The sequence below is a fragment of the Pantherophis guttatus genome, chromosome 3, assembly GCF_059756535.1.
Source record: "Pantherophis guttatus breed Tessera chromosome 3, ASM5975653v1, whole genome shotgun sequence".
Classification (NCBI taxonomy): Eukaryota; Metazoa; Chordata; class Lepidosauria; order Squamata; family Colubridae; genus Pantherophis; species Pantherophis guttatus.
The window spans coordinates 86278364-86294419 of NC_142065.1; the positions used below are offsets into that span (position 1 = coordinate 86278364).

Genomic DNA, 16056 nt, shown 5'->3' on the forward strand with positions numbered 1-16056 from the left:
TATATTTGCTCGTTTTTAGCCCAGCTGATAGGTATGGCAGAGCGGATTGCTGTGCCTCAGGTGTTCTGAAATGGAATGCACTTGCGCACGCAAAGCGCACGCGCGAAGTGAACCGGTGGTAACACCAGTTGAAACCCACCACTGATTTGGCTGCATGTACAATGTAGCAGCTTTTTTGATACTGGATTAGAACAAAGTTCATCTACTCTAAACCATGGGGATTTTAGGATCAATCACTGTCTTTCACGTAACATGCCTTACAGAGTCCCAAAGGTGTTTTTTCAGGAGGCAACTGGACTTTCTTATGTTTTTTTCTTTGAAGATGTTTCGCTTCTCGTCCAAGAAGCTTCTTCAGCTCTGATTGGATGGTGGAGAATGGAAGGATTTATATTCCTTGCAGACAGCTGATTATTTGCATTTTTTTTAGAGAGCCGTTGAGGCCATTTGGAGGTTTAACTGTGTACTCAGATAAAGTAGTGCAAATGGATATGGAGCCTTCTTGGGACAACTGTGACCTGCATGACTGAAAATCTCCATAGAAATTTAATACAATACTTTTTTTTATAAATTAAAATTAGAAATATGGGTAGGGGAGAAGTAAGTCTGCCTATCCCAACAATGACAATAGTGAGCTAGCCACTCTATGTGGTTAGATTCGGAAAAGAACTATTTGGAAGTTCTCTTGACAAGGAAGGTTTCTTTCTTGTATTGTAACATTGCTTTACCTATGCATTGCTACCCTATGGGAGCCCTTAAGTGCTTCAAAGACCTTCTAAAAGGATGCAAATGACCAGCTGTCTGCAAGGAATATAAATCCGTCCATTCCCCACTATCCTGTCAGAGCTGAAGAAGCTTCTTGGATGAGAAGCGAGACTTCTTCAAAAGAAAAAACAAGAAAGTCCAGTTGCCTCCTGAAAAAGCACCTTTGAGACAACCATGACCTGGATGACGGAGAATTTCTACAGACTTTTATGCCTTACAGAGTTATGGAGAAATTGGAATACACCACCTTGAGCGCCTGAAGGAAGTTCAGTCATTAAGTCACAGTAGCATTAATAGGATTAATACAACAGCATTAATACTTTGAATGTACCAGTATCGTAAACTGAAGACCCTTGATCTCAGATGGGTCCTAAGCCAAGCAGTAGAAGAATATCTTTCTTTTCTTTCCTATACAGTATGGCAAAGTGCTTCGGTACTGCAACCCCCAAGTACTCTTTCTGTTCCTGTTAACCTTCGCAACAGCCAGCATCATGCAGTGCTTTTTGCTCAGTACTTTTTTCTCCAAGGCTAATCTGGCAGCTGCCTGCAGTGGAGTCATCTATTTTACTCTCTACCTGCCCCATATCCTCTGCTTCATTTGGCAGGATTGGCTGCCTTTTAAGATTAAGATCATGGTGGTAAGGATTTCTTTTCTTTCGCTAAGGCTTGTTCCAAATGAATTGGGTTTACGAGTAATAAACCTGGAATTTTCGTTGCTAAGCGATGCAGTTGTAAAACGCAATGCCATGTGACCATGGTGTGAGTGTAAAGCACAAAGTTATGTGACTGCATTGCCTTAGTGACAGCCATTTTGGCAGTCGTGGTTGCTGTTTGTAACCTGAGGATCTCACATGATTAAGACTTCCAACTGCCTGTTGGCTTCCCCATTGATTTGCTTGTGGAAAGCTGACAGGGAACTTTAGAGATCACAGTTGTGATCACGGCTGGCGGTGCTGTTATAATTGTGAGCTAGGTGCCAAGTGCCTAGTTTGTGATCATGGGAATGTTTCAATGGCTGAAACTCTTAAGGTCTGTTGTAAGTACCCTGTTTCCCTGAAAATAAGACATCCCCTGATCATAAGCCCAATCGTGCTTTTGAGCGCATGCGTTAAAATAAGCTGCCCCCTGAAAATAAGCCATCCCCCAAAATAAGCCCTCCCCGAAAATATTTCAACGCATGCACAGCCGGTCCTCGCCATTTCCTCTGGTTAGGGTTAGGGAGACAGAGTTGGAAATCAGGTAAGAGAAGCCCCGTCTTGCTCCATGCACCCCAAAATAATAAGACCTCCTGGAAAATAAGGCCAAGCCTTAAATATAAGACAGGGTCTTATTTTCGGGGGAAACACAGTACTAGTTGTTCAGTTCTGTTGTAATTTTGAATGGTCGCTGAACAAATGGTCATAACCCTCCTGCAGTCAAGATAACTCATTAGTAATAAACTCAGATCATTTGTCTCTTTCTTCCAGAGCTTCCTTTCACCTGTGGCTTTTGGGTTCGGTACAGAATACCTGTCACGTTATGAAGAACAAGGACTTGGATTACAGTGGAATAATATCCAAAGTAGCCCACTGGAAGGAGATAAATACAGTTTCTTGTTGTCTATGATGATAATGGCTTTTGATGGCTTTGTCTATGGATTGCTTGCTTGGTACTTGGATAATGTCTTCCCAGGTATGGCCAACAATGTGGTCTATTGTTGTATGGATTTTTTTCTGCTCAAGGGTAAAAACCTATCTCTGCTGCTTTCATACAGCTGAGAACCAGCAAGACTAAATATCTCATGCCTCAGAATTTGTCTAATCAAATACAATGAAGGTAAATGCAAAGTTATGTGACAGATATCAAGCTTATTCAATAGGTTTCTCCTTATTCTCCTTCTGTCCCTCTAGTCAGATTCTTGCTCTCAGATTCTGACAGGAATGTTTCTAACATGGTTTGGTTATTTTCAGTAGGGTTCTCTAGAAGGGCTAAAGACGTAGAATCATATTGATATTTCCTATTTTCAAATGTGAAATTATTCTGACATTTCAGGTTTAGTCAGAGCCTTAAATCCTAACTTCTCTTCATGGAAAAAGGTTTGCCTACTTTTCATTTTAAATGCAGTTTTTTTTTCCTCTTGTGAAAACCTGCTTTATGGAGCTAAGGACCCTTGAGAACAATATAGGATATGGCATTGAAGACCATAACCAGAAGTGGGATCCTATCCGTCTCTCCCCTCTCCCTCTCCTAATGGGAGTGACATCTTTGAATCCATACCATTATGCTTATACTGTATTTTGGGATAAAAGATCTTACAGTTACTTACAGTTAAGATACATTGAAATGTTTAAAGTCTATTGCTAAATGCTAGGGTTTAAAGTCTATTGCCAAATGCTAGAGTTTAAGCAACAGGCAATTCATCAAGATTTTTTATAACATTATATTCCAAAATATCTTGGCCTCTGATGCAGGGGTGAAATCCAGCAGTTTCTGTCAGATTCTGGAGAACAGGTAGCGAAAATTTTAAGTAGTTTGGAGAACCGGTAGCAGAAATTTTGAGTAGTTAGGAAAACCGGCAAATGCCACCTCTGGCTGGCCCCAGAGTGGGGTGGGAATGGAGATTTTGCAGTATCCTTCCCCTGGAGTGGAGTGGGAATGGAGATTTTGCAGTATCCTTCCCCTGCCACACCCACCAAGCCATGCCCACCAAGCCACACCATGCCTACCAAGCAACGCCCACAGAACCGGTAGTAAAAAAATTTGAGTTTCACCACTGCTCTGATGTTATGGTAAAGCCTTATCTAATCTCATGTCGTCTGTATGTATTGGATTATAATTTCCATTAATCTTAGGCAGCATGGACAATCCATTACACAGGAGAAAGTTATAATACAATGGCTTTAAGCCATTTGACAAAACATATGGGTTTAGAAGTGCAAGGCTTTCATTTGTACATTGCCCAATTAGACAAAGGTTTCATTATCTTGTCTTCCAGAAGATGAATCTTTCAAAATAGATTCAGAATCTTTTGTGGAATGAATCGTGTTTCTCTTTTACAGTAGTTCCTGACAAAAACAGAACCATCTCCTACATTTGGTGGGTTTGACTGGCGCGTTCTATTTAAAGAATTTATGTAAACCTCGCAGTAGATTTTTTTAAAAACCATTGAGGAATTGGCAAGCTACCCCCTCTCAAAAAGAGGATTATAATATAACATAGGAGATTCCTTACAACATTAATACAGGAGTGTACCAGAGGAACAGGGACAGGCCCAAAAAGAGTGGCGGCTAGACAGTTCGAAGCTCCTATGGGAAGTAATGAGGTCCTTTTGAGGTGTGGTTGTGGTATCTCTTCTTATAATCTTTTCATGTTGTGCAAAAGAGCGTATGAGTAGCTGCAGGGATCACTCTTATATTAGTCAATATGCATTTATTTTATTTACTAATTCAACTTGTATCTTGTCTTTCTATTTAAGTGAATGCTTAAAGATGTCTCTTTGAAGAACAGAAATTTGGATTTCCCCATAGTTAAAGAAACTTGTCTGGTCACATATTATAGGAGTTGAAGAGCCAAAACAAAGACCCACAAAAGATCTTATCTGTAGAATGAAAGCTCACACCTTACCATTCACTTTCAGCTTAGGCAGTTTTCCAAAACCAGCATTGGCTGGTTCCTGAAGCACAAGTAAAAAGAAAAAAAAAAGAGAGAGAAGTGTTTGTCTTTGTGGTAGAAGCAGCAAGAGGCTTTCTTTTGCTTCAAAGAACAGTAAAGAGAACATTCTTCTGTAGAGATATTGATGAAGATCACCATTACCAGATATAAGCTTCAGTAACTTAAAGTGCTTTCCCGAAAGGAGAGGTGACTCAAGTTTCATGAGCCCCTGAATTAAAATTGGAAGTTTGAAAAGTTTCTCTATCCTGATTCCGCACATTTTGTGTCAGGTCCTCTAAACTCCAAATAACTTCCTCCCTTTGCTAAAGAAGAAAAATTGTTGAGACGTATTAAAATTAATACATTAGTTTATTTTCCCTTAAAATATCCATGATGTATTGTCACAATATGTCTACCCCATGAAATCTGTTCCAATTAAAGCACTCTCTCCAGCTGATTTCTTCCAAGTGTATCTTACTGATCCAGCCACCTGATAGTAGTACAGGTAATCATTAATTTACAACAGTTTGTTTAGTGACAGTTTGAAGTTACCACACTGAAAAAAAGTGACCGTTATGACCGTTTTTCACCCCTGCCTACAACCATTGTCGCATGGTCACATCAAAATTCAGACATTTGGCGACTGAATCATGATGGTTGCAGTTTTGTGGGGTCATGTGATCTCCTTTTGCAATCTTCTGGCAAGCAAGTCAATGGAGAAGGCAGATTCACTTAAGAGTCATGTTACTAACTTAACAACTGTAGTGATTCACTTAACAACTGTTGCAAGAAAGGTCGTAAAATGGGGCAACATTAACAACAGAAATCAGCCATAGAAATTTTGGGCTCCATTGTGGTCATAAGATAAGGACTGCCTGTATTGGCTGAAGAATTACAAATTCATGATATCTAAAAGACATCAGGAGGCAAAAACTAATAAAGTGATCTGGGAAGTCCTTATTCCACAGTTTGCCTTAGGGTTTCTGGCATTTAGATCCTATTTACTAAAGACTGTGTAGCTCTAATTTTTAATTAGAGTATGCATTTCAGAAATAAATATAATCTTGAACCACATTTAAGTGCATTTATTCTTCTTTCCTTCTTATGGGGAAAAACCACCCCTCAGGGACTGCAATTGGTCTTGGGTTCTGTGGTGGTTGGACATACTTTTTGAAAATTGTAATGTGAGCACTGTTGATTCTAATGACATATCAAATAATTATTTAATAGTATGATTTGCATTGCTGAATTCTCCCTATAGCAAAATGCAAAACGAAGCTTCTTGCATCTAACCAACCTGTTTTTATTTCAGGAGACTATGGAATTCCTCGGTCTTGGAATTTCCCTTTCCAGCAATCTTATTGGTTTGGGTTAGGACACTCAAAGACTGAGAAAACAACAACTGTCGATGGTGAGTTATGCAGAAAACTAATGTTCGGAAATATTTTGAGCCATTGATTCATTAAGAAGTGAACACACCCTTGCCTTCATTTCTGGGAGTCACAAAAAAGATTAGATTGAGACATGCAGTGGGAATATTCTCAGGTGGCTTGGAACTCTTGAGTGGCCGGCTATTCTTAGCATGTTGCTGGATAATGTGTCAGTCATCTATCACAATTTTTTCTGAATTCTGCTGAAATAAACAAGGAGCCTGCAAATCATGCTTTTCCTTTCAATTTGTCTGGAAATAGTTGACAATTATGGACTATTGTGACAAGTGCTAAATTCGTGAACGTGACTTTGTTTTTAACTCGACTGGTACCAGGCTAGCCAAAAATAAAAATGTCAGCATCTTAGAAAGCTTCTGGCATTTTCCCCACCTCAGAGATGAACCAAGTTTCCACACATTTTCAACATAGGAGCTATACCAGCTCAGCTGACAGGTTGGCTCATGTCTTGGCATCAAACCTAGTACTGAAAAACATAAGTCATGCTCATATAAGAGAGTGAGGCCATCTGCAGCAAAAACATCCAAATACAATCTAAGGTGGAGATCCTAACCTAATACTATATCCTCTCTCAGGCCTTTTTTTTTTTAAGCCAGGTTTTAATGGCTTTTGTAAAACACAACAAGGTGGGGGTAGTTGGTGTTCCATAGAGTAGGCTTGCAACAAAGGGTTGTGCTGAAAGCAGCTTCAAAAGTTAGGCATTTCCTACATGGAGTTGCATAGAAACAATTTGTGAATAATCAGACATTTTTTGATTGCTTAGCAGCAAAAGGTAATATGAAACATGAAAACAGATTGATATGTGACATTCTGCCCACAATTTTGTCATCCCATGCAGAAATGATTTTTGGATAGAATATCATATTATTTTTTTAAAGCCCCCCCCCAATGTTTCATTTAAAAAGAAATAAAAATCCACAAGAGACTAATATTATTAAGATCAAATAATTACTTTGTACCATTATGGTTGATAATAAAAGATCTACTGCAGAAGGGGAAAACAATGGGGAAAAGAAAGGAAAAATTATTACCGCATTTTTTGCACTATAAGACGCTCCAGACCATAAGATGCACCTAGCTTTTGGAGAGGAAAACAAGAAAAAAAATCTGCCTCTGCCTCCCAGCATCCATTGGTATTCATCTGGTTAGCGTCCTTGCAGCAAACAACAAACAGCCTGGTCAGCTTCAGCACATTATTGCAGCCTGATTTAGCACGAGCAGCTGATTAGCGGTTGGATTGGCCTCCCGGAATACTGCTGATCAGCTGTTCCAGCCTGCGGGGATTGCCGCCGCCTATCACCACCTCCAATTATCTCATTTTTGGCCGCCATGTGTCTCGTTTTCAGCCTCCGCGTGGCCCATTTTTAGCCCGCTCCATCGCAACCACCACCTATCGCCAACGGCAGCAGTGATCGGCAGTGGTGGCGATCCCTGCTGCCTGGAACAGGCTGCAAACGGGACATGCAGAGCCGAAAATGGCACACACGGAGGCCAAAAATGGGGCACATGGAGGCAAAATTAGCTGAAGTGTGGGGGCCGGTGGGTGGACAGGGCTTCAGTAACATTCGCTCTATAAGACGCACAGACATTTCCACCCACTTTTTTTGGGAGGGAACTGTGTCTTATAGACCAAAAAATATGGTAAGTTAAGAATCTGATAAATTTAGAACAACTGCACCTGAACTGGAGCTGCAGTTTAGGGTATTCTGTCTAGTTTTGCTTCCATTTAATAATCATCCAGATTTTTGCAGCCCAGTTATACTAGATAGATAGACCCATTAAAGTTGCCGTTCTTGTCATGAACAGATGGGATGACATCTGTTCAGGTAGATGGATGATATGGCTGTAAACTCCTTGACAGTGATGCAATCCAGCTATCTCTCCATCAAATAATCACAGTACTTTTTCCCCCAGTCCATTGATATGTTCAAGAAGACCCTCGAGTTCATTTACATCCATGCATAAAACTCTGTTCCTGTTCTCAGTTAAAGAGACAAAATGTAACAAATATATTTTAAAAGAATGGTTGCCAGAATTGGCTATGTCTAGTTGAATGAAAATAAGGGCTAGGATTGACATAATAGCAGTGTTCCAGTATCTCAGGGGTTGCCACAAAGAAGAAGAGGTCAAGCCATTCTCCTGAAGGCAGGACAAGAAGCAATGAACGAAAACTAATCAAGGAAGAGAAGCAACCTAGAACTAAGGAAAAAAATCCTGACAGTTAGAACAATTAATCAGTGGAACAAGTTGCCTCCAGAAGTTGTGAATGCTCCAACACTGGAGCTTTTTAAGAAGAGATTGGACAACCATTTGTCTGAAATGGTATAGGGTTTCCTGCCAGAGCCAGGGGTTGGACTAGAAGACCTCCAAGACCTTCCAACTCTTATTCTGTTAATTAAGAAAAGCCTGGAAAAATGCACAAGCATTTTGGGAGCTGCTGTATCACAGAATAGGTAAGACAATATTTGTTCTTCATATAGCCATTCTACTCATCACTCTTACGCTTCGGCAGCCCCTCCAGGCTATTTGCATCCAATTCTCAGCAGATGAAAGATACTTCTGGACCAGCCAAGAGCTAATCCTCCATGCAAACACTGAAATCTCTCTCCTCAGCATTTTCCCAGTCTTTATACATGTTAGGGTCAGATGGAAAGAGGCAGCAACGTTTTTCCTTTTCAGAGGAGTTTTCATTTTGTTGCATTCTCACCTGATTGTTGTTTTCCTACTGAACATATACTGGACATGCAAGAATGACAAAAGCAGTGGATATTTCTGTGGATCTCAACCCTGCAAAGTTTTTGTAACCTTTTAAAATGATACTTCTTCCATAATGAGGATTTGGTATTGCTTCAGCATCCCAAATACGTAGCTTGGCTCTTTAATGTGCCTATTAAATAAATAAATATTGCCACACTATAAATTACTGAAAATAATTTAGGCAAAAAATTTTAAGACATTGATGAGATAATGTAATATCCTTTATTTATTAACTTAGTATTTTTGAGTCTCTTTATGATTGGCACTACAAGATTGACTAAAACATAGTTAAAAGGTCCTGCCCTTGAAAAATGGTGGAAAACTCAGGTAGAACAAAATGTAGTTGTCCAGATTGTTGGATGGTGTGGTCTTTAGATACCAATTACTGCTGATTCACAGTTTATTTCCCATTCCCATTTCCTAGCATTAAAGAATATCTTCCTGAATATTAATCTGCCAGTGGTGTACTTAATTCCACAGAAGTTAGTTTGATATATATCTAAGATAGAATCTTCTTCTGTACTGGTAAGAAAGTCAGAAGATTGGCACTAATCACTGCTACATTACAGGACTTGCACTATACAGGTAGTCCTTGACTTACAACAGTTTATTTAGTGACCGTTCAAAGTTACAACATTACTGTAAGAAAGGACTTAGGACTCTTTTTCACACTTAACAACTGTTGCAGCATCTCCATGGGCACGTGATCAAAATTCAGATGCTTGGCAACTGATTCATATTTATGATGGTTGCAGTGTCCTGGGATCATGTGATCATCTTTTGTGACCCTTTGACAAGCAAAGTCAATGAGTAAAGCAGTCTCACTTAGCAATCATGTTACTAACTTAACAATTGCAATGATTCACTTAAGAACTGTGCCAAGAAAGACCGTAAATTGGAACAAAGCTCGACAAATGTCTCACTTAGCAACATACATTTTGCTAATTGTGGTTGTAAGTTGAAGATTACCTGTCGTTTTAACATATATCCTACCTCCAAATGATAAATTGTGATAAATTGTGCCACCACTTTTCAGCAGTAGAGTTTAAAGGACATGCCAGAAATAAATAAAATAAGGGATTCAAGGCTGCAATGTTTTAATACATGTTTCATGCATATTTTAGTTTTATTTGATGTTGGTTTTTTTAACTGTGTAATATGTTAATGTCTTCATAATTTAAATACCTTGGACTATAAAAACCAATAATAACTTTTATTGTTGTCTTAGTACTTGGCTTTACCTTTAAATAACTTGATTCTTAATTAACCTAGAAAAAGATCCAGAGAAAGAAGGTGTCACTGACATAAAGGCTGAAGATGAAGAGGTGAGAAAAAGCATGGCGGCTGAGCCTGTCCTGGGAGAGAACAAGACTGACAGCCTGAGGCAGGAGGATGGTAAAGAAAAGAAATGTAAACACAAAGGGAAAAAAGACTGCAAGGAGCAGGGGAAACCTGAGACAACAGAGGCAAAAGACAAAGATCACATTCCTAGTAAGAAACTAAGTGCAATAATCACAACTCCGTTTCTATAACATAAACTTTAATATATTTCCTTGTTGCTAGTCCTTTTGTTGTTCTGTGCATTTGTGTGAATAGCTACAGGCAGTGATGGAAAAATAGAGGGTTCTTTTTAAAAATTGTGGAAGGGTCAAATTAAGCACCAAAAAGATTATTACTTAGTAGTTCATATTTGCTTGCAAACCAAATTTAAAAAAACAATTCTACAAGCACAAACATATCTCTAGGCCATTTTATATTGTTGAGAGAAACATGTAGTAAAGTTTTCCTGATCTTGGCTACATCTGGCGGGGGGGGGGGAGGCTTTTTTTCTTCTTCACATGCTTATACTACTTATTTTTATCATTAAAAAAAATAAGTAGCATAAGCATGTGAAGAAAAAAGGGCCACATTTTTGAGATTGATGATAGCTGGTTTTAAAATAAATTTTAGTAATAAAAGTCTACAGATTGTAAAAATTGTACCATTTCTGCCATTTAGTGGGTAGCTCAGCATTCATAGTGCTGCTTTAAATGATATTCAACTATGTTCAAAAGATTACCTATTATTTGTAACTATTGTATTATTATTTTTGTTAGGCATTTACTAGATGTATATAATTGTGCCTAACAGATATATACTGCTGAATAATAATAATGCAGTCTAAACATCTGGCTGACTATGCAAACAAAAATAATATGTATAATATTATTAAACAACAGTTAATTATCCCAGGTTCTTGGAAAGGATTCAATAAATGGAAAAAAATGCCAAACCCACTCTAAACATCTGGCTTCCTATGTGACCACCATGACAATTTAAATTTGTATGCAGCCCAATTCTTATATTAGTAGATATAGTTGGGGCCCTTTATAGCCCCAACCATATCTACTGATATAAGAATTGTATGTTTATATTCCTACTTTAAATTGAAATTACAGTTATAAGCATTAAGGTTTGTGTGCCCTGAGCCTGTTTTGTTTTAGTTGAGTCGAGGTTTCTATACTTGGTGACAAGATGGTCAATCCAACATTTGACAAGCAAAGAAGAATCACCTTGAAAGACTTGAAATAAACCAGATCCATTTTGGTTCATCAAGATTTCAGTTGTGATGATGGATGAACAAAAGCAGGCAATCCTTCAAAAGGATCAGTCCTGTCAAAAAGCAAAGATCATTTTACCCACTCCTCCTAGCACTTTCTTATCAACTCCAAATGTCTTGCAAGTTCTGAAAATATTACAGAAGCTGCCCTACCTTGCCCTTGGTATAAATACTTCATATTCTCCTTTTTCAGCTTGGAGCTGTAAACAGCTTATACGATAAAGGAATTTCTGAAAACATACCATGAGATCTGAAAAATTTTGTCATTTAAATTTCTCTGACTTAGCTTGCTTATCTGTTTACTTTCCTATATTGAGACTGAAGAAAGCAGAATCTTAGAGAATTTTATTTATACACACATACACACACACATACATGCACATTAAACTGCATAGGATCTTACATATGTATACTGTTAACATATATTAAGTGATCAACTGTTAAAAACTGAATTATTCATGCTGCATTTGCTCCATGGAATTTTGCTGAAATTTAAACATTAGTTGTGATGCATTCAGCACAATACTTACTAGTGCAAGATGCACAAGACAGAGAGGGATTGGCAGAGTGCAATTTTATGCCAAACCAATACTTGTTTTAAGCAGGCAGGGAGTTGTGGACTTCAACTCCCAGAATTCCTCAGCCAGCAAAACAAAGCTGGCTGAGGAATTCTAGGAGTTGAAGTCTACAAGTCTTAAAGTTGCCAAGGTTGGAGACCCCTGTTCTATTGGGTAAGTTTTTTCTCCCTTTGGGAGCTTTAAAAAAATAGTTAATTGGTTTTTTTTTTTAGTTGTTCTTTTTTAGACCTAGCCATTTAAAGTTTAGAAAGTTTTAAATTTAGTTTTCATATAAAAATAAAAATAAAATAAAATAAAATAATATTTGTGCAGCTTTCTGAGATTTAGTGTGTTTCTGTAGTGTTTCACTCTAACTACACAAACACATAAAATCTCACAAAGCTGTATGTGGAATTTTGTGTGTGTAAAGTGTGAAAATTGTTTTTTTGGGCTTTTTGTGGCTGTGTGAGGTTCCTGTTTGTTGCAGGGACCATTTTGGGTCTAGCACAGCTGCTTTTACATTATGGGTGAGCCAGTTGATGTTTTTTAATTTTTATTTGGTGTGCGTTGGAAGAGGGGTAGTCTTATACGGCGAGTATAGCCCAAACCCTATATTTTAACAGGAAAAGTCGGGGGTCGTCCTATACGCCCAGTCGTCTTATACGCCGGAAAATACGGTAGATAATCCATATGTCTTTTGCACAGAGGGGTGATCATATATCTATTAGAAGAAACAGGACAGTGGATTGCATAACATAGGCCTCAATTAAAAGAATCTGATTTGTTGTCCAATTAGAACCCATTTTACAGTCCTAATTGCTAATTTGCCCTATAGTTCCTCCTCACATAAATGTAAATTCTAGATTTGAGGCCAGATTGAAATGCCTACTCTTTGTTCAAGGTTTGGAACAGAAAGGTGCTGATAGTCTTTTCTGATATCTGGAAGTTTCATTTGGACTGTGCTCCTCAACATCTAATGTCCATTCCTTGAAAACTAGATAATTTATCACTTGTGCTGTTCCTTCATGTTTAATTGCATTGTTATGAAACAATATATGCTATTTTCCACCACCCCCTGGATCATCTTAGACATTAACTTCAAATAGCATTTTTGTTATAAAAGTGGAAGAGTCAATGAAAGTTCCAGCCAAGGGCTCAAGCAGTAGAGTGAGATACTCTTAGATGTAGCATCTCCAGACTCTTATGATGCTACACAATCTTTACAGAAGTTTACCACAAATCCTGTGGTAATTTGGATAAATCCTAAATCAACAAATTCCAATTTACATCTTTACATATACCCAATGAGATTATTTACTTTAAAGTCTGGTTTTTTGGCTCTGAATAAAATAAAATACTTCCCAGGGTGACATTTAAAAGAACACTTTTATGAGCTCAGCATTTGGATAGCCAGGATGAAGTGAGACAAAAGGAAAACTGTAGTTTTGGTCTATCCTGCTGAACAACAATGGTTTTCTCCCAGTAAGACAAAAAGGAAAGTGTTATTTTAAACTACAGAGCTGTCTTGCAGTCCCTTTTGTAGAAAGGAGAAAATCCATCTGGACAGATGTCTTGTTTTCATGCCAGGTTCCTAGATTGTTACAGATCACCCCTGCTTTCTTCAAAGACTGATGCAACATAGCATCCCTTTTAAATTGCTCTGTGCAAAGGCTGTAGTTAAATGGCCCATTATTCATTTGCAATTACTTAATAAAATCCAGACTGGACATGTTTGTTTCTACATTGCTGCATAGCTTTATCTATGCATTGAGGTTTGTTATTAAATTTGTTTGCCACCCATCTTGCTGCAAAGCAATTTCATGATACTGGAATATAAAAAGTCCAATGCCTATTTTCTCCCTATAACTTAAAAACTGCATTTCTAATTTCTCTAATTGTGCCCATAAACCTGCTGACGGAGGCAACTTTGTTTTCCCTATGGCAGAGGCAACCCTGCTCTCCATATATTAGCTGTGGAAAATTATTTGCATTGGCAAAAGGAAAATTTCACCAAATGAAATTGTCCTGAATTTCTCTAAAGATTGGCAGTTAAACAATATGGCCTCTTTTTAAAAATTCTGTGTGGAAACCTAACACCGTTTCTAATGTTAGTCCCACTTCTGAAGTTCTGAAGTTTTATCTAAAAGTATCTTCTAGTGACATCATCAAATTTGAGATACCCACTAAAGGAATTAATTAAACTAGGCTCACCATTGTGTATGTAGTGGGAAAACCAGACAGAAAGATGATGACAGAATTCATAAACATTGTGTCAGTTGCAAGTGATTGGTGTTAGATGGTACTTTACTTGATAGTTACCACATGCACACACAAAAGCAATCTGCGGGTCTGGTTTCGTTTCTAGCCTAATGTAGTACAGTAAGAACAAAACATATATAAGTGCTGCTTTAGAATTTGTAATTCATTATACTTAAGTAATGTGACCACTCCTGTTAATAAATGACTTAGCTGTGTAAGAGTTGTAACCACGGAGCTTGCCTCTCACTTTTAAAATAGATTTTTCTTTGTTTCAAGCAAATCCATATTTTGAAGTGGAGCCCTCTGGTTTAAAGCCCGGTGTGAGCATCCAGAATTTGGTGAAGATCTACCCCAATTGTTCCAAGCCAGCAGTGGATGGAATGACCGTTACCTTCTACAAGGGCCAAATCACAGCTTTCCTTGGCCACAATGGTGCTGGAAAGACAACCGTTATGTAAGTCAGTCTGCCTTTCAGAAAAAAAGATTGATATGAAGTTGAGTTAAGTCATTGGATCCTCAGCTGTGAAAACTCAGTATGCAGCAAGCCACTTATCTTTCATCTCACTCTACTTTAGAGTGTTGTTGTTGGGGAAATGGGAGGATATTATTACTGTATGTATATTGTTTTGAACATAGGACAAAATAGGCAGACCTAATAGTGGGTACACATCAGGTCAAGAAATAATATTTGGGCATCTGATCTGCTGAATATACATGCTTAGATTTCATTTAACATTCTGAAATAATGCATAGCTTCACAGGAAGATTGTGCTTGACTCCTGTACAAAAGATGATAAAACTGAACATTATGTACTGAGCAAATTCATATAATAATGGAATGACAAATTTCATTAACTTTGCTTGTGATGATGGGGTTTAATTTTGCCAATACCTTTCTGCTCGGATTCTACTTCCTGCTAATTTCACTTGCTTTCAAAGGCTTCCTCATTAGCTGACTTAAATTCTTCACTGACTCAAAAGGCAAATAAATAACCTAAAATAGTCATTCCATTGAGTATGCTCAGTTGAAAGCAAAAAAGTAAGTCCCACCAACAGTTGTGTTCAATGCCTTGTGGGAATGTTATATTTAGCTACATTCCCCTCTAAACTTGTGTGAATGTCAGCTGACGTATTGATTCAGAATAGTCTTTTCAATCAAAAGTGCTTCTAAACAGCTGTTTGCCCAATGAGTCAAAATATATTTTGTTATTCTGTGTTTTACTTAGTGTAGAACAATCGGGTTGGAAGGGACCTTGGAGGTTTTCTGACTTTCCCATCAAATAAAGCTTGAAGGATATAAATGGACATTTTCATCTAGAAATAAATTATATCTGATCTTTTTGTAAAATTAATGAAACAGATAGGATTCTTTGCATGCAATTTTGAACCCAACCTGACCCAGATTAGTCAAGGAGACCTGGTGCCTTTTTTGATACTGCAGCCTAGCCTCCTTACTTGACGAATTAAATATTTAAACATATTCTAAATTTGCATAGGCATAACGTTATTCACTGGAACTACCTGGAATTTAGACCCAAGAGCAAACATTTCCGATATAGTTAGTACCTTTGTTCCTAGAAATAGGTTGATCCTGTTCTCCTGTCTCAAACATTATGAATTATGATGTCAGTTTATCTACTTCAGCTACAGTCTGAAGGAAGAGGAGAAGGAAAAAAAGATTATTCTAAAATAGGCAAGGTCCTGGGAGAAGGAAATGCCTAATAAATATGAAATAGAAGAAACAAAAACAGATGTTTCTCTGGAAGAGCAACATTTTCCTGGGGTCAGGTCTTGCGCTCAAAGAGATGGAGAGTATTTTGTCTGGAAAAGCTGAAAAAGCAATGAAATCACAATGTTGATATGGCCTTTGGGCCTACGAGAGTTCCAGGTGCATTGTTTCTCAGGAGTCTGGACAAACATTTTTTTGGCTTTAATTTCCCAATGCCGCTAGGTTTCTTCCTGAGGAATTTTGGTATACTGTGGCCAAGTCAACATTGCAAAAAACTGTGGACATTGCAGTACAGCTACATTTGTCAGTTTTCAT

The 16056-nt window shown here is 38.0% G+C and overlaps 1 protein-coding gene across 1 annotated transcript in view; it reads left to right on the forward strand.

Annotated features, from left to right (window-relative positions):
* Nucleotides 1–16056, forward strand: part of ABCA4 (ATP binding cassette subfamily A member 4) — a 120639-nt gene that overhangs the window by 61707 nt on the left and 42876 nt on the right. Inside the window, exons 16-20 of the mRNA XM_087890693.1 lie at nt 1179–1400; nt 2229–2433; nt 5705–5803; nt 9870–10088; nt 14289–14466. Of these exons, the coding sequence (XP_087746819.1) occupies nt 1179–1400; nt 2229–2433; nt 5705–5803; nt 9870–10088; nt 14289–14466 (923 nt within the window). The remainder of the gene's footprint in view (nt 1–1178; nt 1401–2228; nt 2434–5704; nt 5804–9869; nt 10089–14288; nt 14467–16056) is intronic.